A 20,070-nucleotide genomic window follows, 5' to 3' on the forward strand; every position below is an offset into this window, starting at 1 on the left:
CAATCCAGAATACTGCATATCTAAACCAAAAACATAGATGTAATATACTCCAATCCACCAAACTTTAGATTTGTTGGCTGCATTTGTTTTCCTATTTCAGGCTTCTTTTCCCTTATCTTTACCCAGTTATGCTACGAATAACATTGCAAATGCTTCTGTCCTGGGTGGCTACCAATTTCTGCATGTATCTGCCTTCATCCTCATTACGTTTGGAAAGGGGAGATTAGTAAACAAAAAGGGTTTTTCTTTCTGTTGAACGACCGACACGCTGCATTTTTGGCAAAATCAACAGGCATCATTTGTAACTGCTGAAAATGGTATGAAAAATTAAAAACATTTTTCTTACTGCAGCCTCTAGATCTGATATGCTGTAATATACCATTTTGTGCTCTTGAGTTTGGTTATCCTTTTAAAGTGGATGTAAACCCTCACATGTACCCAGTGAAGTGAATAGCCTCCAGTAAATCTTCTCCTCCCACTCAAGTTTTACTTGAATACCTCCTGTCTTCCCCTTTCTACACCCTTTCAAAGGTGCAGATTGAAATAAAAATCTTTCTTCATCTGCCAGCAGTACATGGGGAAGGGTGGAGAGGCTTCACTTACACTGTGAGAGCTAATTGGAAGAAAGGGGACCACCCCCCCCCTGGTCCACAAAAGCAGAGGAAAGAAGGAACATTCAGAGCTATATTCTGAATAGACCAGCTCAGTGCTTCTCCCTGTAAACTCCCTCCCCATCACAAATGTTTTGGCTCATGTTATCTCACGTGTCAGAGAGCTTGTCAGAAGTGACTCTGATAACAGAGGAACGAAGCAGCAGAAAGAAACGTCACTGAGCTGGAGAGAGAGAAGTAAACACAATAGATATCTGCTTAGTTCAAATTTCATTAATGGGTTTTACAACCACTTTAAAGGGTTAATACATCAAATAGGTTACTGAAGAAAGAAGGCATTGTGCAGTTCAACTCGGTTTTGCTAAATGTGTGTTGTAACCTCTGCCTCAATGTTTCCAGACAGCGGAGTGCAGCAGTTTTAGAAGGAAAAAAAAAGTAACTGGTTTATTTCTTGGGTTTTGTTTTTTACTTAAAGGGTAGCTCCTCTTTCCTAAAATACTGTAGCAAATGCAATTTTGTACAGAAGCCACATTTAATGTTAATTTAATGTTAAAGTGACCTTTCCTTTTCAGTCTGCAGCAGCTACCTTGAGGCGTTTTGTACACAGTTATTTCCTGCTTTTGTAAATAACACTGCACCAACATATGTCGGGTTTTAGGCACCCTCTGCAACAGAAATATAATTTTGGTGGGAGTACCCCCTAGGGGTGAATATGTAAAGGGATGCAGACACTAAAACATTTCTCATCAGAACCCCTGAAAGTGCATCAGCTGCTTGTAATTAGTCATGCTCCTTTAGAATCAGTCCTGCACAAGACATGATCATACAAAGAGCTATTTCTACAGAGCAGGAACATGTAGGAATCTGCCACAAAGTTTGTTAAAATCCTTGCAATGTAGATTGATTACCCTAGGGCAGTGATGGCGAACCTTGGCACCCCAGATGTTTTGGAACTATATTTCCCATGATGCTCAACTACACTGCAGAGTGCACGAGCATCATGGGAAATGTAGTTCCAAAACATCTGGGGTGCCAAGGTTCGCCATCACTGCCCTAGGGGATTGCTTTTTTTTTTTTTTTTTTTTTTTTCTTATCAAAAGATAGGTGTCAGAAATCCAATTATCTCTTTAAATCCTGTACACTGAACTCTGCTGCACTGAAATCTGAGGTAATGTTATTATCTCTGCACAGTTCATATTTGTGAACTACATAACATCTCACCCCTATGTATGGAGATGATGGGCGGGGGGATTCTTCCAATTGGGAAATAAGCAGATTCAGGTACCAGCGCTGCCCCTCCACATAAACAATACATTTCGCCCTCATTCACACTGAGGGCGGGTTTGAAATTGTGCAAATTCAGCTGAACTCGCACAATTTCAAACTCGCATGTCAGTATGAGTTTGGGGGTGATTTGACAGACATCTGTGAGGGTTCCTGCACAGATGTCTATTAAAATCAACCCCGAAGTTGCCCAAAGTAGTGTAAAAACTACTTTTGGGAATCGGTGCAGCGCCGCATCATTTCAGATGGTGCCGTTACGGCAATGGGCTCAAATTTGGCATGCAATTTGACAAGTCAAATTGCATATCAAATCGGTCCGATGTGAACAAGGAGTGTTATTGGATCACCAGATGTGAAGAAAAAGATAACCAATTCAGCCACCAAGTTCAAGGATTGATAATCTGCACTATAATAAAATTTTAGTTTGCAGGTTTAGATGCACTTTAGGAGTCCCTCAGAGGTGCATTACTACTGGAGAGCAGCAGAGTATAGCATTTATTCATCAACCTTTCCATATTCCAACAATAAAGTAGTCCATTTGTCCCACTGACTGTCTGTTTTTTACTGCCACTGTTTGTGCCACATTACTTTGTGGCAAAGTTAACACATCTCACACATAGGGGGCTATTTACCAAAACTGGTGTAGCTCTGCAAAGAAACCAATAAGCTTCTGGGTTTTATTGCCAATGCTTAAAGCGGAACTCCACCCAAAAGTTCCGCTTTATGGACTCGTCCCCCACTCCTCTTGCACAATTTGCACGTTTGAGTGGGGGGGGGGGCAGGTACCCGGTTTTAGCAGGTACCTGCCTTCCACTTGCGCTCGGCAACGCAGGTTCTTCTTCCTCCCCCTGCAGTCCTCTGGGACACTGACTGCAATCCACCATTCACAATGCGCAGCATGACTCGCACATGTGCAGTGGCCACCTGGCTGTGAAGCCGCAAGCTGTCACAGCCGGGTGCCCATAGTGAAGATGCTGGCGCCGCCTAGGGAGGACAGAGGATGAAGGCAGCTGGGCTGAGTGCACTGCTGGACCGTGAAAAAGGGGAGTGGCTATTTTTTAAAAGTCAGCAGTGAAAATTTTTGTAGATATTCTTTTTGCTAAGGGGCTGGAACTCCTCTTTCACTGAACAATGTGAAATTAGGAGTTGATTGGCTACCATGCACAGCTGCACCACATTCAGAGTGGTCCAGTTTTGGTAAATCTACCCCATAGTGTAAAATTGTGCATACAATTTCTTTGCCCCATACACATTGGTATTTGGAAATTCCTTTATATCTATCAGTCGTACAGTTAAAGTGTATGTCTAGTCTAATATTTTTTAACCTCTTGTCTAGATTTTGCTGCTATCTGAGGCTCTGTTAATGTGGAATTAAAGTTCTGCTGTCAGATTGCCAGCAGGAGGCCTCTTTTTTGCAAAATAGACATGCAATGTTTTTTCTGCAAAAAAAAAAAAATACACCTGCCTGCTCGCTGTGGTCTCTGGCATGTAAATTGAGCTACGCATGCGTAGAGTATAGTCATCCCGCAACAGCCAACGAAGACTGTCGAAGACTGACACCCAGCAGAAGAAACCATTGAGGGATGGGGATCATTGAAGGAAAGGTAAGTTTGCTGCTCCCTTTTTTTTCTGCTGAGGATTTAACCAGAAAGGGTGAGTAAATCCTTTACAGCAACATGTTGACTAGGGGAGCATAGAACCCCTGTCAGGTTTTTGTTGCTGTCAGTTTCCTGTTTCAGCTTTTTGCTTTACTTTTTCCAGTTAAAACTAGGCTGTCTGTGACGGGCAATAATCTCTCAGAGCAGTAAATCCCAGCAGGGGTTCTAATCCTACCCATACTATGCCAAACTATAGGAAACATGCTCCCTACCCATAAAGATTGTATAACTAGTTACAGTAGGGAAAATTATTTGATTCACTGCAGATTTTGTAAGTTTGTCCACTTAGAAAGAAATGAAGGGTCTACAATTTTAATCATAGGTGTGTTTTAAATGATAGAGACAGAATATCAACCAAAAATCCAGGAAAAACACATAAAATAAATGTTCTAAATTAGGATGCAGTTCAGTGAGTAATTATTTGATCCACAAGCAAAACATGACTTGGTACTTGGAGAAACCCTTGTTGTGAAACACAGAGGTAAGACGTTTCTTGTAGTTGGTGACCAGGTTTGCACACATCTCAGGAAGATTTTGGTTCACTCTTCTTTAAAGTTCTTCTCTAAATCCTTAGGGTTTCTTGGCTGTTTCTTGGCAACTTGAAGTTTCAGATCCCTCCATACATTTTCTATAGGATTAAGGTCTGGAGACTGACAAGGCCACTCCATGACCTTAATGTGCTTCTTCTTGAGCCACTCCTTTGTTGCCTTGGCGGTATGTTTTGGGTCATTGTCATGCAAAAAACCCATTGTCCATGTTCTGGCTGAGGGAAGAAGGTTCTCATCTAAGATTTTACAATATGTGGCCCCTCAATGCGACAAATTCGGCCTCTATCTTTTGCAGAAAAACAGCCCCAAAGCATAATGTTTACACCTTCGTGCTTGATTGTAGGGATAGTGTGCTTATGGTCATAGTCAGCATTTTTTTTCCTCCAAACACAGCGAGTCGAGATAATACCAAATAGTTAAATTTTGGCCTCATCTGACCACAGAATTTTTTGCCAATGCTTCTCTGAATCATTTAGATATTCATTGGCATGACTTTACATGTGCCTCATTGAGGAGGAGGACTCACTGTTTTTGAAGGGAAAAAAATGCTGACTGGCCCTGAGAATTCCATCACTACAGTCAAGCATTCAGGTGGAAACCTTATGCTTTGGGGCTGTGCCTCTGTTAAAGGTACAGAGCAAATGTACCTTTAACAGAGTAAAATATTGGATGAGAACCTTCTTCCAGAACACTGAAGATAGGTCTTTCAGTATAACAATGACCCAAAGCATACCGCCAAGGCAACAAAGGAGTGGCTCAAGAAGAAGCACATTAAGGTCATGGAGTGGCCCAGCCAGTCTCCAGACCTTGGTCCTACAGACGATTTAGGGAAGGAGCTGAAACTTTGAGTTGCCAAGTGACAGCCAAGAAGCCTTAAGGATTTAGAGAAGTGCTGTAAAGAAGAGTGGACCAAAATCTCTCCTGAGATGTGTGCAAACCTGTTCACCAACTTCAAGAAATGTCTTATCTCTGTGCTTGCCAACAAGGGTTTCTCCACCAAGTACTAAGTCATGTTTTGCTTGGGGATCAAATCCTTATTTTACTCACTGAACTGCAACTAACATTTGTATCCTGTGTCTTTTCTGGATTTTTAGTTGATATTCTGCTTCTATCATTTAATATACACCTATGATCAAAATTATTGACCCTTCATTTCTTTGTGGGCAAACGTACAAAATCTGCAGGGAATCAAATAATGTCCCTACAGTATATAGGTAAATAGTTAAAAGTATCAATTATTACCAGAATTTGCATAGGAAAGACATCTTTTCTGACTTTTTTTTTTTTTTTTTTTTTTTTTAAGAAGGTGCTTAAAGTTCACCTGTGCCCAAATAATACATATGGGAGCTATCCCTGCTACATTTGCACACAAAAGTATTTACATATTCTAAACAAGCATTAAAATCACTTTAAAAGCTCCTTCTAATGTGCAGCAGCCCTTGTGTCCCCTCTAAAAAAGATCTATGATTGATTGCTTTTAAGGGGAGGCAGCTGGGAGGAAATATGCCACCACCTCATTTCCTATTTTAACCCCCAAATTGGCTGAACCATTGCGCCACAACCAATGCAATGCAGGGGTTGCAGTGTGGGTGTGGCGTGGCCAATTTCACTTTGATGGGTCTGGTTCAGCAGTGGTATTGCACTCTGAATGCAACAGAGGGTTTCCAGCATCCACATGCATACAGCCCTCAGTGGCTGCTTGTCTTTGCTTAGCAATACAGATATGAATGAGTGCTTTTTTTTAAGGGCTCCTCCAGACGCGAGGCCAATAAGCAGGTGGCTGAGCTGTGGGGAAAACTGAGGCTCGACCGCCTGCTTAGTGGCTGCATGTCTAAACGAGCCCTTAAAAAAAAAAAACACTCATTCGTATCTGTATTGCTAGCATAACCGAGAAAATAATGTTCAAAGTTCCCAACACAGACATTGGAATCTTTTTGCTCCCAAAGAAAAAATAAAAAATCTTTGCAGCCTGCCAGCCCTCTATTGTAAACAACCAGCAGATGTTTTGAAGCTGTTGGAAACTGACTGCAACCCTAATTTAGAGTCTTATTGTTGAGAATAAATCCCATCACTTTAAAGTGATTCTAAATGTATATTTTTTCTTTACATTAACCAACATGTACTTATCTGCTCTGTGTAATAGTTTTGCACAGAGCCGCCCCGATCCTCCTCTTAGGTTCCCCACCAGCGCTCCTTGCTCCCCCCCCCCCTGCTGAGTACCACCATAGCAAGTAGCTAGAGTTCCTGAGCCTCACTATCTGCATTTATTGGCCCCTTCCTCTGCTCCCTAGTTACTAGCTGTGACTGAAGTTAGAGTCAGAGGTAAGGTGTGCAATGCACTATTTAAACGGGACTCCTTGATTTTAAACTTATTTTTTAGCCTATAGTTGGGCTTTAACTGTCAATCATTATTGTGCCTTGGAAATGCCATATGTAGCCATTTTCTTACTCATGTCAGGCCATTACTTACAGCAAAATTGGGCTGTGTGGCACTACCCTAGTTCACTTCTAATACAAAGTAGGACTTGCAGCTACAGTTGAAATGCAGATGTCCATTTTGCTTTCCAGGTAATTTACAATGCCAGTCTTGCTGTTCAGCCACCTATGCCACACACTGCACAGCCAATTATTTGTCCTTTGTTTCATTTCCCAATTTTCTATGTCACCCCTCTACTGCCAGGCTGCTTATAGCGCAACAAATCCACAGCTTCACCTCAGTTCAGTGTACAGAGAGGTGATTGGGAAAGCAGTAAAGTTGAACCAGTAGCAGTGATCATCCTGGCTTTACAATGTGACATAGGTGTCTGAATAAACAGAGTTAAGCTGGGTGCACACAATCCAAATATTGGCCCATTAAGCAGGAACTAGCCGACATTCGGACAATGTGTACAGCTGCCTTTCTGACAGAAGCTGGTTTCACGACTTCTGTCGAACGGTCTTGCTGGAGGTCCAGCAGCCGATCAGCGCTCGCAGCCAATGTTTACATTGCTGCTCACTGTGTTCCGGGGGCAGTCCCCCTGTCAGAACACAATAGCACAGCAGGACACCTCGCCGCACCAACATTGCTTGTGTTGGTACAGCAATCTATCATTTTTTGTGTGTGTGTACCCAGCCTTACATGTGAATCCTTTGGCAGGTAAATTTGTACATGCATTTCAGGTGTGCATTGATCGGTTTGGTTGAAGTTCTGATTATAGTTACAAATGCATGCTTTAAATTATTAAAACTTTTAATGTGATTCTAAAATATTGTGATGTCAAAAAGGCCCTTTCGGCACCTAAACATTGCAAATATTCTTGAAAATCTTCACCATAAGTGATAACTACCAAAATGCAGTGCGACTTGCCTACTGCTAACTTCTACTGTAATTTACCTGCCAGTTGTGTACGGTACATGGGGGTAGAACAGATATTTAAAAAGTTGAAAACGTGTGCGAACAAGAATTTTTTTTCTTGCCTATAACACACAAGCTTCCTACTATCATTTCTGTCACTTGTTTGCATGCTTCCTTGTCTTCTAAATAAGCAGTGAAAGGCACTGCTTTGATGCAGTGCACATGAGAAGGCTAGGGAGGTGGGGTTTGGTTTTCCTAACAAAGTCTTTTCTGCCCTCTTTGGCAAAGAATAGCACACTTTCATGCAAGAATGGCTTGAGCTAAAACCGTGGCGTACAGTGGTAATGGTTGGTACTATACAGGACCGCTTATATTTTAACAAACTCCTCTAGGAACTGAGCCACACAGGCTACTTTGTAGTGTACTAAACTAAAAATAATGGCACTCATTGTAGCATGTTACACGCTATCCCTTGTTTTTCACATAATTTGTTACATTTTAGTAAGGGTCATTTAGGCCTAGTTGCCCATGTGTAAAGGTTTATATGCTTCCTTAAGCCAGACCATGCATGTGTAGATTTTTAATTTAGTAGAAATCAAGCCAATACCTCTATCTATGCTAAGTGCACAGATGGACGAATTTCCCCTGCCAGGCTACTGTATTCTGTATATCCAAACAGTGCCTGCATCTAATTTGATGCTGGAGCTGTTCTAATGCCAGTTTTTCAACAGGCTTCCTCAACAAATGTTGATTGAAGAATCGAACTTTGTTGAAAGAAGCCGCGTTGGGAGGGCCCATGCACTGCTGGGATTTCGGCTGAGCCAGCAAGAATGAGCTGAAATTTAAGAAGTGTATAGCTTGGTTCCAAAAAAACTTAGCCATAGCAGGGGTTTATCCATTTTTCTGCATGGGAAAATCAGGGGCACGAAGACAAATGTACTGGAATATCACATCTTGATTCATAAATTCCTCTACTGTTCAGTAGTAGCACCACACATGCCATTGACTGCATCTTAGTTGGGTTTGTTTTTTTTTTTTAAGTGGGAAACTATTGCAGCAGCTTGATAAATCTGTGCAGTTGTTTGCATAGCTGTCGCAGTTGCCTGTCCAGGATTAAAGTGTTAGGAATTGCAAACGCACATTAAAAATGATGCAAATCCTTTTCTAAATGAGAGACTGCTGAAAATGCTCCACAGCAGCTGATTCTGTTGGCAACTTGCTTTTCAGATCATTATCTCGGCGTATCTCCTCTTGTCCATTTGGACAGTCATGTGCCTATCAACAAACTATTATGAACCAGTGAACTTTTTTCAAAGCATTTTGTGCCCATAGTGTCCTGATCGATAAAGCACAGATGGCAAATCAATGCAGTAAAACCTTCTGAGAGAGCATTATTACACAATCCACAAGCTTGGTTGTACACAGACCAGCATATGTAAACGCAGCATTCTGACTTTGACGCAGCAGCATTGAAAACAATACTAAGAAAAAGACTGACTGCAATGTGGTGACAGGCACAGTGATTTGCTGGGAGGTAACATCTGTTAATAGAAAGCAGGGCACCAGAGACTGTGATATTGTTGGTCGAGTAGAACTCCAGGTGACCTTGTAATCTAAGCTTACATTTTAAGGATGAGCTGAGACCTTTTAATTTCTATTTACTCTGCAATTTATACTGCAGTATAATTCTGGACTGTATTGGCTATATTGTGTTTGCGCACACAACTTCCCAACACACACACAACTGTAGGCTTCTTGGAATGTAGCACTGTATTAAGCATTACATTTAATACCTATAAGAACTCAATCAGGATTACTGACATTTTTATTAATTCTATAATTTAGCCCAGAACTTCTACGCTACCATAGTGAGTGGCTCATCCATCACCAATGCCTTATTGTAGCATTACAATGAAGGAAACATTTCTCTCCATAGCAGCAAGTAGAGATGTTTTTTTATTCGATGCAGAGACAACGAGCAAAGGTATTTTCTACCCCACATCTGGTTGCTAGGATTTTTATCTGCAAAGATCTCTGTATTACCCCTTACCATGAGAAGGGGCCTGCAGCACACACTACAGCACAGTAAATTACAGCCCTCTCTTGATGGGTATGGGAAACCACAATATATATTTCTTGCAAGATGTACACATACCATTCTCCAGTTACAATCTGTTATACCAACCATGACACAGTATTAACCCTTGCTTCATTTCCCTGTAATGAGATTTGTGTTCTAGGGTCAAAGACTTCTGGCTTATATGAACAAGCTGTTATTTACTACTTGTTAGCTCAGAGGATCTTTCACATTGTTGTCACTTTACTGCAGCAAAAGACAGATCAGCATAGAACAGTTAAAATGTATCTCCTTCCTTGATTCCTTTCAATCTTGCAGACCTTAATGAGTTAACCTAGGAGCATTTTGACCCCTTTCCTAACCCCTTCTGAGAATGTTGTTTTTAGACATCAAGGCACTGCAGACCTTTTCAAATACAAAAGGATTGCAAACAAATTCATTCTAAGACCCAGCCAATCTAACTGCACATGCTGTTATCACATATTTTCTCAACAAGAAACCTCATCAGCCATAGGAAGGGTTAAATAGATCTGCAGGAGTTTGGTGCAGAGTGGAAAGATGCGCCAGCTCCTTAGCATCCTGCATCGTGTATTTGCTAGATGTGTATATCGGAGCAAAACACTGTTTTTATTTTTTTTTTCTGCTTTCATTAAATTTTCCTACTGTATTTTTTTCTTTTAGTAGTGACTTGGGGGGATCCTAGGTATTGCAAAGCAGACACCCTCAGCCATATAAGGTGCCTTCATACCCCGTATGAAAAATAATTTAGGAACGCTGTATTAAAATAACTGGTATAACAAATTATTTCCCTCAAAGTGTCCAAAAAATTCCTTTATTGCATTTCATTTTTTTGTTTGGCACAGTACAAATTTGTAGTGCTGTTTTCCCTTTTGTTTTTGTTTTTTGTTGCAAAGATTGATCTGGGACTTAATAAAAGAATCTTCCTTAGAAATGGGTGTTGCTCATATATCAGAGCAGTATTTTTTTTGTTCAAAAAACAGTGGATTGCATTCAAGGGTTTCCTATTGTTTTGGCTTTCTAATTAAATAGGGCTAAACCTTGAATGTAGTCGTTATGGCACATTTAACAGCATACCTTATATAATTTTCTGCCTATCCATTACACCTCTTTTAAATAGAACTTACAAGTTAGAAAATAGTTTTAAATTTTAATATAATCTGTTTCTGTCAGCCCATAGATTTAATATATAAGCATTTACAAGAAAACAAAATTGTCTCTCTTTCTGTACAAAAGTTGCTGTCTTTTGTGCATTCTATTGCATTTTAATTTGAAAAAAGTCATATTTGAGTTTCCTGTACCTTCTCTTTTGTGTGGGTCTGAATTATATAAGGTTCAGAGATGGTTGTAATTGTGGAGTGTAGAGAATTACCAATACTGTTAGCCGTCCAATGGGCCCCATGATGTGCTGGCTTGTAGGTGTTAAAGTTCATATGGTCGTGAATGGTCGGCAACACAACCGCCCCCTCACCTGATATTCCAGTGGGACTCCCACTTGGGATGTCCTCGTCCACTTGGATTATCTCGACAGTTCGCGCAGCCGCCACAGTGCTCCTCTGTTGATGCCTTTTTCGTAGTTTGTAAAACACTATTAGCATGGCGGCTGCCAAAAGTGTGACTGCCACAAAGCAGCCAATAATAATCTTGGTGGTTTTCATTACCTCATCCAGGCTAGTTTGCATTTTATCTCCAGCATCTGAAGTTGGCACTGCCACCTGTTTGGGCATTTTGGTGGTCTGGAGAAGCACGGTGGTAGTGGTAGTATATGCTGGCTGGTACCCCGCGGAAGTGGTTGGCACCGGTTTGATTATCATCGAGATTTCCTCAGGAGCCATATCCGTGGTCTCCACAGTGACAGTAGTGAAGAAGCTGTAGTTTGAAGTGTTGAGCATTGTGATATTGAGATAGGCCGAAGCATTTGAGTTTCCTGCCACATTGGTTACCATGCATGTATAGACCCCTGTGTCAGTGAGCAGTACATGGGAGAAGTTTAACGTCCCATCGTTGAGGATGGTAATTCGTGGATGATTGGATGCGTGGCTTAGCACAGTGCCATTAGGTAGCAGCCACCTAACAGATGACATGGCTGAAGTTCTACACTTAAGTTCTGCCACTCTTCCTTCTGAGATATTTAAATCCCTTGGAGCGTCCATAATAAATGGGGCTGAGCACTGAAATGATGAGTGGTCCACCTCAACCACATATTTCCCCTTCATGTGCGGTGGGGAATGACAGCGACCACAGCATGTGGAGTTGGTAGGAATATATTCTCGCAGCCATGAGGCGAGCCAGAGAACATCACAATCGCAGTCCCATGGGTTGTGGTGCAAATGTAACTCCACTAAGTACCTCAAATGAGCAAATAGGTCATGTGGAAGGGATGATAAGTTATTGTGGGCCAAGTTCAATTCTACTAAGGATTTCAGATCATCAAAAGCATTGCGCTCTATGGTGTTTATCTGGGAGTTCATAATCCACAACTTTTTTAGTGCTCTCAACCCATAGAAAGATCCAGGTTTGATTTCAGTAAAGTTGTTCCCAGAGATCTCTAATTCCTCTAGCCCTATCAAGGGTGTAAGGTTTGGCATGTCTCTGATATTACACATTCCAAGGTTGAGGTACTTTAGATTGTACAATCCCTCAAAAGCTCCCTCGGAAATATATTCCAACTTTTTAAGCTCTCCAAGGTCCAGGCGCATCAGTGATGGTACCCTATTGAAAGCGTAGGATGGAATGCTCTCAATAGGGTTATTCCTGAGCCATAGTTCTCTCAACTTAGAAAGATACTCGAATGCCCCGCTGGGGATTACAGTCAGTCTGTTGTCAAACAACTCCAGAGTGTTGAGGCTCGCCAAACCATTAAAAGCCCCAACCTCTATTTGGCGGATAATGTTTCTACCAAGTTGTAACACCTCCAAATGATGAAGATGCCGAAAAGTGTCCGCTTGGATCATGTGGATGTTATTCTCCATGAGATTGAGGTACCGTGTGTTAGATGGGATACCTTGTGGTACTTCAGAGAGGCCACGACGCGTACAGACCACTTTGCTAAACTGGTTACTGCAGGAACAGACGGAAGGGCAGTTTTGCTGCCCTGAAAATGCTTCACAGGGGATCCACATTTGCACCATGAGGTAGATTACAGAGAATAGGACGGCCTTCCAGGTATGGTGCACAGTTACCAGCCACAAGAAATTCATGATGTGGCACGTTCATAATTCACCATCGTCTGGGACTTGGCATGGAAACGAGAACTTGGCCCTACCCAGGCTTCAGGAGGCTGCAAATTCCCTTTTCCATCTATACACAGGTGGGAGTGGTGGTCAGTAGGAGGGATACTAGACAGTGAGACAACCAGCTTTTAAAAAGATAAATGGCAAAATATATTTCATCATACATGTGTTTAAAAAAAAAAAAAAAAAGCGAAGGGGTTTAATTACAATTACCTAGGAAAGGATCTTTTCATATTCCTTGTGCCAGTGCCTCTGTTCAGCATAACGGTTTGTCTTTCCATATATTCCTCAATTTAATTATTGAATGAAATTACAGAAGGTAATAGGCATGTGATGATGATGGTGATCATGATGAGAGGCAAAATGGCTCCTTCAGTAGATCCCAAATAAGAAGACAAAAAAGAAGAAAAAAAAATTAAGAGAAATGTAACAAGGGAGTGAGGCCCACTTGGCTATGCAGGTGCATCATTCTGCTGCTCCCCCGGGACTGGTGCCTTTTGCAGTTGAGCTATTCGTCCTTGGATTCCACTGCTGTCTCCGAAAGAAAACTGGAGATTATCCATTTCTAAAAGAATCAAAAATGCGGCTTTCAATCGATTTTTTTTTAGATTGCAAAGAAAGATGCACAATTCCAAATCTTTCGAGCCCCTCTAATTCCCTTTGAAGGACGCTGTGTTTCTTAGTCTCCTAATATTCCATGGGTATTCCTGCAATAGACAGACTGTCTGCAGGATTCTGGTTTGTACAAAGAGAAAGGCAGCACATTGCAGGCATTGACTGCTGTGTTTTTTTCCCCTCTCTCCTTGCTGCCTTTTTTTTTTTTTTTTTTTTGTAACTAGCTTTGCTTTCCAAGCCACAAATGCAGCAGCTGCAGCCGATCTCTTGCACACTTAGCAATAATCCACCAATATCTCAGAGGAGAGCAAGTAAAAGGGGGGTCAAATCTGGGGAAAGTACGCTGGAGAGGGAAACACACACACAGTGCTGAGCCCTTGGTTAAGATTGGTCCGGAGAAGGGACAGATTTCACAGCCTTTTCTCTCCTGCCTTGTGGAAATCCCACTGTAGCTCCTTATGTTGTGAGGTAGTGAGTTGAGTGCTTCTCCACGTTTTACCTTTAATTTCTTGTCCAGTTGTAGCAGCAGGAGAGCAGGCAGCAGCACAGGCAGCGATATCAGAGCCTGGTAGCATTTTCCTCTGTTAACAGTCCTCCTCTCTCCCTGTTTGCTTGGTGTTGGAAGCAGCAGCCAACCAGCCAGGCTGCTCTCTCATCCTTTCGTCCTTCAGTCAGAACGTGGATGTACTGCTGACGCATACTGTTCTGTGCTGAACATTAGCGTGATGCAGTGCTCCTATGTATTCACACAGCTCCCCTCCCACTCCTCCTTTCCTTTCCCTCTAGGGGTTAATGTTCAAAGCTTCCAGCTAAGTTGCATTGGCTGCTTCACATTCCCTTCCCCCTTTATCTTTTTCTTCTATATCTGAGAGAGGAGTTAAACAGAGCAGGCAGCGTGAGTTTTAAGAGTCCACAGCTTGCAGAGACTGATGCTCCTCTGGTTTTCTTTCATTCAAATCAGTTAATGATGGCTTTTAAGTGCTGTTCATTTTTTTCCCCATCTCCTCTTCTATCGCATGTTTCATCCGTGTCTTAGCCTGCATTGGGATAAATGCAGAAATGAGGCTTCAGCTGCCAGGGGCAGGAAGGATGCGATTGGCTCTTCTGCCAGTGCAGCGTCATCAACGCCAATTGCTGACTTTGCTTCCCTTTGACGGCAGGGGTAATCTGCACCCCCTGTCCAGCTCCCACCCTTCTACCCCTCTGTCAGCACACTATACGCACGCCCCCAAGTAGAGAGAAACAGTCAGAAGCAGCACCAATTCACTGGAGTGGCTGTGAAGGAAGGGGGAGGGGGGACTATTTGGGAGTAAAGAAGGGAAGCGTTAATGCCTGGTAAAGCTAGTGCTGTGCCATGTTCTATCTGCACTCTGGTGATTAACCCCTGCATTACAAACTGGCTGTATCTTGGGTAAAAAATGTGACTGACACACAGGATCTGCAGAAAAACAGAGCTTAGGAGGCTGGGTTTCCATTCTATGACCTGTTCTCTGCACGCTCTCATCAAACCAACCTGTGAATCACACTAGCTTACTGCTCTGGAGCAAGCCTTGAGAAGCTGCATCCTCATGTATATGCTGTCTCCCCCTATGTGCGCTCACAAGGAAATGCCTGTTCTGTTCAACTAGCTTACCGTCAGGTGGAGGTGAATTCATTGCAGGAAGCAGAGAATCTCTTGTTACTGTTCACCTGCTGCTGGCTCCTGTGCACTTTACCATGATCTCGTACGCCTCTTCAGACCGGTAAGTAATATGCTTTGTAAACTACTTAGCAATGCAGTGAACACACAAGCAGTTGTGCTTAAGTGAATGGTGGTTGATGTTCAGGTGAAGTTTTAGGTGTATTGGTAGTATTTGTTGCTTTACTAAAAATGCATTGCTTTTCTTCTTAAATCTGACCTTTTATATAGTAATCTCCAAAGGCTTTTTGTAGCAGCACACATGAATATGGAGTGCCGCTCAGCACTTTAAACTGCTTTTGCCTCTTTGTGCAGGAGTTGGGGAGCCAAAGTGACATTTGTTAACCTCTAGTGTTTATCTGTGGGAACTTGTGGTTTGCATAGCTACTTTTATCCCTAAAGCATATTCTCGTTACCCAGTATGCTAGGTAGTTTTATTTTACGGGGACCAATTCATCTTTATTATAATGTTTTTTAAACATTTTTCCTGAGTTATCTGAAACTGAACAGAAAGTTATTTATTTTTAATTTTTTACTTTGAGAATTGATTATGGAAGTAGTTGTTTCGGAAGTTGCTGACAAAGTTTTTCTTTTTTTTTTTTTTTTTTTTTTTTTTTTTTAGATTTTAGCTTATGGCTTTACGCAAAACAATACTAGAGTTTGGTTACAAATGGATATGATGATCTGCAAAGCATACTAACCTATACCAAATACAGCAGAATAGTTGAATTCCTATTGGTTGCTAGAGTAGATTCATTAGATTCATTGTTTTGCCGTGTGTATATATGTATGTGTACATATATATATATATATATATATATATATATATATATATATATATATATATATATATATATATATAGATATAGAGAGAGAGATGTATATGTGTGTGTGTGTGCACATTTTTTTCCACTATGTGGTGCCCAGTCCACCAGTCCCTTAGATTTCGCTGGTACATAAATTACTCATTTACAGACATCTGATCTTTCCTGAGGTCTGCCTTTGCAGATTTGAAGGAGGGTGTTATTTAAATGCTATTTTCGATTTTATATCTTGCAGTTCTGCTGAATTGATTTTAACACTTTCTCCACCAGAGGGACCTGCAGATTAGAATTGCTTTCATATTTGACTCTGATGGCTTTATTTGTAAAGGCTCAACCAGCAACTGATAATTGTGTTTATGCAGTCAAAGGTGAATCGGTAAAAATATGGATAGTTTTCAGCAACAATTTAGAAGGCCAAAGCTGCTTCTGACTAGAGTATGTCAGATTGCTGCTGCCTCTTTTGTCAACACTGACATTGATTAATTTAGTAACATAATGAATTAGCCAGTAGAGCAAGTACAATATTGATATTTTGAAGTGGCAGCATCTTATATTTTCGACTCCTTAGCCAATACCTGCTAAGAAAAAGCCACACGGAGGTAATGGTAGCGTCAAAAATACCAGGCAGTAGTAAGAAATGCAGTGCCTGTGTAGTGTCCTACATACGTTGCTCATAAAATTGTCATAAATTCTCATAAGCCAGCAAAGACAGCGCCGTGCTCATCAAAGCACCTCATGCTGCCTATAGGAATTAGAGCTATGTTCATAATTCCATGTCTGTTCAATAGTATCCTCTGTACAAACCACTGATAAATGTAATAATTAACCTCTAGCTGTAGTGAGCTAGGTTTATATTAAGGGGCTTTTTGAAGGATTTGATTACAGATAAAAACAAAATAAGTCTCAGAATAGGGCTAATGGGAGGCATTTGTTGTGCGGTAATAGCTGAACGTTGTAAGGATTTCCTGCATCAAAACCATTGAATGCTCGCCTCATGTGGGCAGCAATCCTATTACTTCTAAAAAATGTAGAAGCCATGTTTACTGCTGGAAATAAAACAGCCAAAGCGGAGTGCACAATAAAATTTACTAAACTGTGCTATGTGCACTTAGCTTATTTTCTTACATTTCAGTCCAGCCATACAGTTGATAACGGCATATAGCTGCAGTGATGAGGAATTCTGTTGAGCTTAAACTCAGTGCCTTAAAAATCTCTTGATGGTACAGATCACCCCTAAATGATGGCGTTGTGCATTCTAAACCTGTGATGTGTGTCCTCCATGTATTAAAACAACATTTAATTAAAAACCCTATGACCTACACTAGGGAATAATGTTGCCTAATGAAATCCATTAAAAGAAGGTATTAAATGAAAAGGAATCTAAATGCCTAATCAGAACACCTAACTAAAGCTTGACTTCTAACAAAATCTTATTTCATTGTAGGTTGATTTTTTTTTCCATGGGGGGGGGGGGGGGGCAGGGTTCACAGGCTGTTTGATTCTCTTACAAGCATGTCTGTGGTTTCTGACACTTCCAAACAGACCTATTCTCCCATTTAGGATTCTGTCAAAACTGCATTTTGTGGTTGTACTAAAGGGGATATTCTTGATGCCTGTAATGGACAGTCCCCTTTAGCACAACCTTTGTAGCTGCAGCTCTTCGGGAGTTCTTGGAAAGCAAAGGTTCCTGGAGATAATTTACCCCTTCCAGAAATCTTTCTTCTCCCATCTGTTTATCTGAAAACTGGTTGGATTTATGCTTCTTTCGATACAGTGTAATATAGCTATCATGCTGCAGTCTGATCTGTGGACTTTATCATAACCTGTGGAGAAATGTTTATCATCCAAGCTCTTTTCTTCTCGGATATAAAATTTATACCTTCATGGGGTGTGTGTAGAAAATAATTTGTATACTGTATTTTCTTTCATCTGTCTGTGAAGAATATGCTCCTATACTGTGAAATATCTTGCCTTACAGAAGTTGAACAGCCTGCTACATATTGGACCTTTGCACAGTGTGGGGAGTTTGCTGCATTTTAGTGATTTAAAAAAAAAAAAACTGTTTATACCATGAAGGCTGGTGTACAGTGCTGAAATAAAGGGGAGGCCAGAACAATGATAGTAGCTGTGAAACGGAGTTTGCCCACACATTTTTTTTATTTTCATTTCATTTTGGTTAGTTTTAAAAAAAAAAACTAATTTTTCACATTATTTTCCAACTAGATACTACCTTGCAGAGCCATTTCCTGTTTTCAATTAAATGTATTATTGCACATTATCTTCAGAATAGTCTGGATTTGTAAGCAGTGACCTTGGTTCATTCATAGATGCCCTTCAGTGGGGCTTTACAGTAGATATGAACAACCATTGCAATAGGTAATTCAAGTAAAATTGGGCTCTTGGTGTGTTTTAAAAGAAAGAAAAAAAATTTTAGATTTGATTACTCTGATCTGTTAAAATTGATATTTGGTTGTCACAAATATTGATCTAAAATATTTCTAAAGAAGATTGGCAGGAGCCGATCGCGTTATTTTAGCTAACTTTGCACAGTAATGTGACCTTCAGAAAATGTGTGATACCAGGGAGCTGCTCGATTATAGGCGCTCTTCAAAGCTCCTATTCAGGTCATATACTAAGCTTTGCCATACCTTCCTTCCACTGTGCACTGATAATACAATTATTGGCATCTAGGTAATGCTTTCTGGAGAACACTGCATTGGGAATAGGTAGGCTAACTTGTTGGATTCTCAAAATAGAATTTCCCTGAAAGCAAAAGTCTTCTTTCATTGTGTCGCCTATGTGTCCTGTTGCCAAGGGGAAATTCCAGGCTCAGTATAAATATGTTTATTTGTAGTCCATACCTCTCAACCTAAGAACATGAGAAAGAGGGACACTTGGAGGGATAACGTGGCGAAAAATATGGGCAATTGGGCATGGCTTCAAGGGTCTAAGTAATGTCGACACCAGAACTATCTCCTGTTGCTTGCATGCAGTTGAGAGTCATGGTATGTAGGTAATGACATAGAGTTAAGGAGATACCCACAGTATGCAATGTACTTGGAGTACAGTTAAAGAATAAGTAAACCCAACATTTCATATTCCTGATTTGTGTCTATTGTACCATGTACTTGTATGGAAAAGTATACTATTCTTCTTTTGAGAAATCCTTGGTGTTCTTGCCTGTCCCTCTGCTTTCCTATTAAAAACTGACCACACTAAGCAGGAGAACACAGCGTGGTCAGTTCTCTAGCTATGGCTGAAACTTGGTGTGCTTTATTCCAATGATTAGGGTTGTCCAGACAAGAGCCCCCTCCCTCCTGCACAGCCGTTCACTGGGAAGATCAGTGTGCTGCTTCATGTTTCCCCCCAGCTCTTATGCAGTTGAGAGCAGAGGGAATGTGATGCCCTTTAAAAAAAAAAAAAAGAGGGGGTGTTTTTTTAATGTTTTTTTTTTTTTTTAAGATCTATACGCAAATGTTTTGTCTTTCATTTCTATTTTAAACTCGGATGTTTTGCAAAGTAGAATTAGGCCACTGTATGGTATAGAAAAGAATGGTGTACAGAGTTGAGAACCAGCCTACGGTATAACATGTACAGGACCGCATACAAAGGAGGAGCAGGGCACAGTATGGAACATAAAGGATGGCATACGGAATTAAAGTGAAGTTCCGGCCTATTTTGCAACTTTAGTGATTCCTGGAGTGCTCACTATACTTCCTCCTTCTCCCCCCTCTGTGGCCACGGCCACCGACATCACTTCCGCCTTTGCATTGCATCCTAGGAGCTGTTTGTCATAACTCCCAGGAGGCTGGAATCAGGAAGAACTCCCAGAACACTCCCTGGAATCAGGAAGAAGGACACAGCAGATTACAATGCGGCTTCAGATGCCCACGTCTAAAATGGCCGCCCCCAGACAGCGTTTTTAAAAGTAAGATTTCGACTAAAATCCAACACTATATACCTTGTAAGTATGAGAATAGCGGTTCTGTAAAGGGCGATGGATTAGTATCATAGGGGTATTTTTAGTTAAAAAATGTATTTGAGGCTGGAACTCCGCTTTAAGAAACAGGCTACCATATGACATAAAGAATAGCGTAAAGAGTAAAGTTACATTGTGTTTACTTACTATTGGCTGTAGGCTGGCTGTATACTTTGGCATTGTTATTCAGGTGCCTATTGTGTGGTTTGGG

At 41.1% G+C, this 20,070-nt stretch overlaps 2 protein-coding genes across 3 annotated transcripts in view; one reads left to right on the forward strand and one right to left on the reverse strand.

Moving 5' to 3' along the window:
• Positions 1-20,070, forward strand: part of SND1 (staphylococcal nuclease and tudor domain containing 1) — a 967,943-nt gene that overhangs the window by 707,518 nt on the left and 240,355 nt on the right. The window lies entirely within an intron of this gene.
• Positions 10,137-13,719, reverse strand: LRRC4 (leucine rich repeat containing 4). Of its 2 annotated transcripts, none has more exons than XM_082257079.1 (2): positions 12,977-13,719; positions 10,137-12,868 (listed from the first exon to the last, which is right to left on the reverse strand). In XM_082257079.1, exon 2 carries the CDS (start codon positions 12,728-12,730, stop codon positions 10,811-10,813), a length of 1,920 nt encoding a protein of 639 aa, XP_082113205.1. In that variant the 5' UTR covers positions 12,731-12,868; positions 12,977-13,719; the 3' UTR covers positions 10,137-10,810. The 2 variants fall into 2 exon arrangements, with proteins under 2 accessions (XP_082113205.1, XP_082113204.1); XM_082257078.1 differs by having other exon boundaries at positions 10,137-12,888.

This window comes from Pelophylax lessonae (assembly GCF_965119305.1).
Source record: "Pelophylax lessonae genome assembly, chromosome: 4".
NCBI classification, from domain to species: Eukaryota; Metazoa; Chordata; class Amphibia; order Anura; family Ranidae; genus Pelophylax; species Pelophylax lessonae.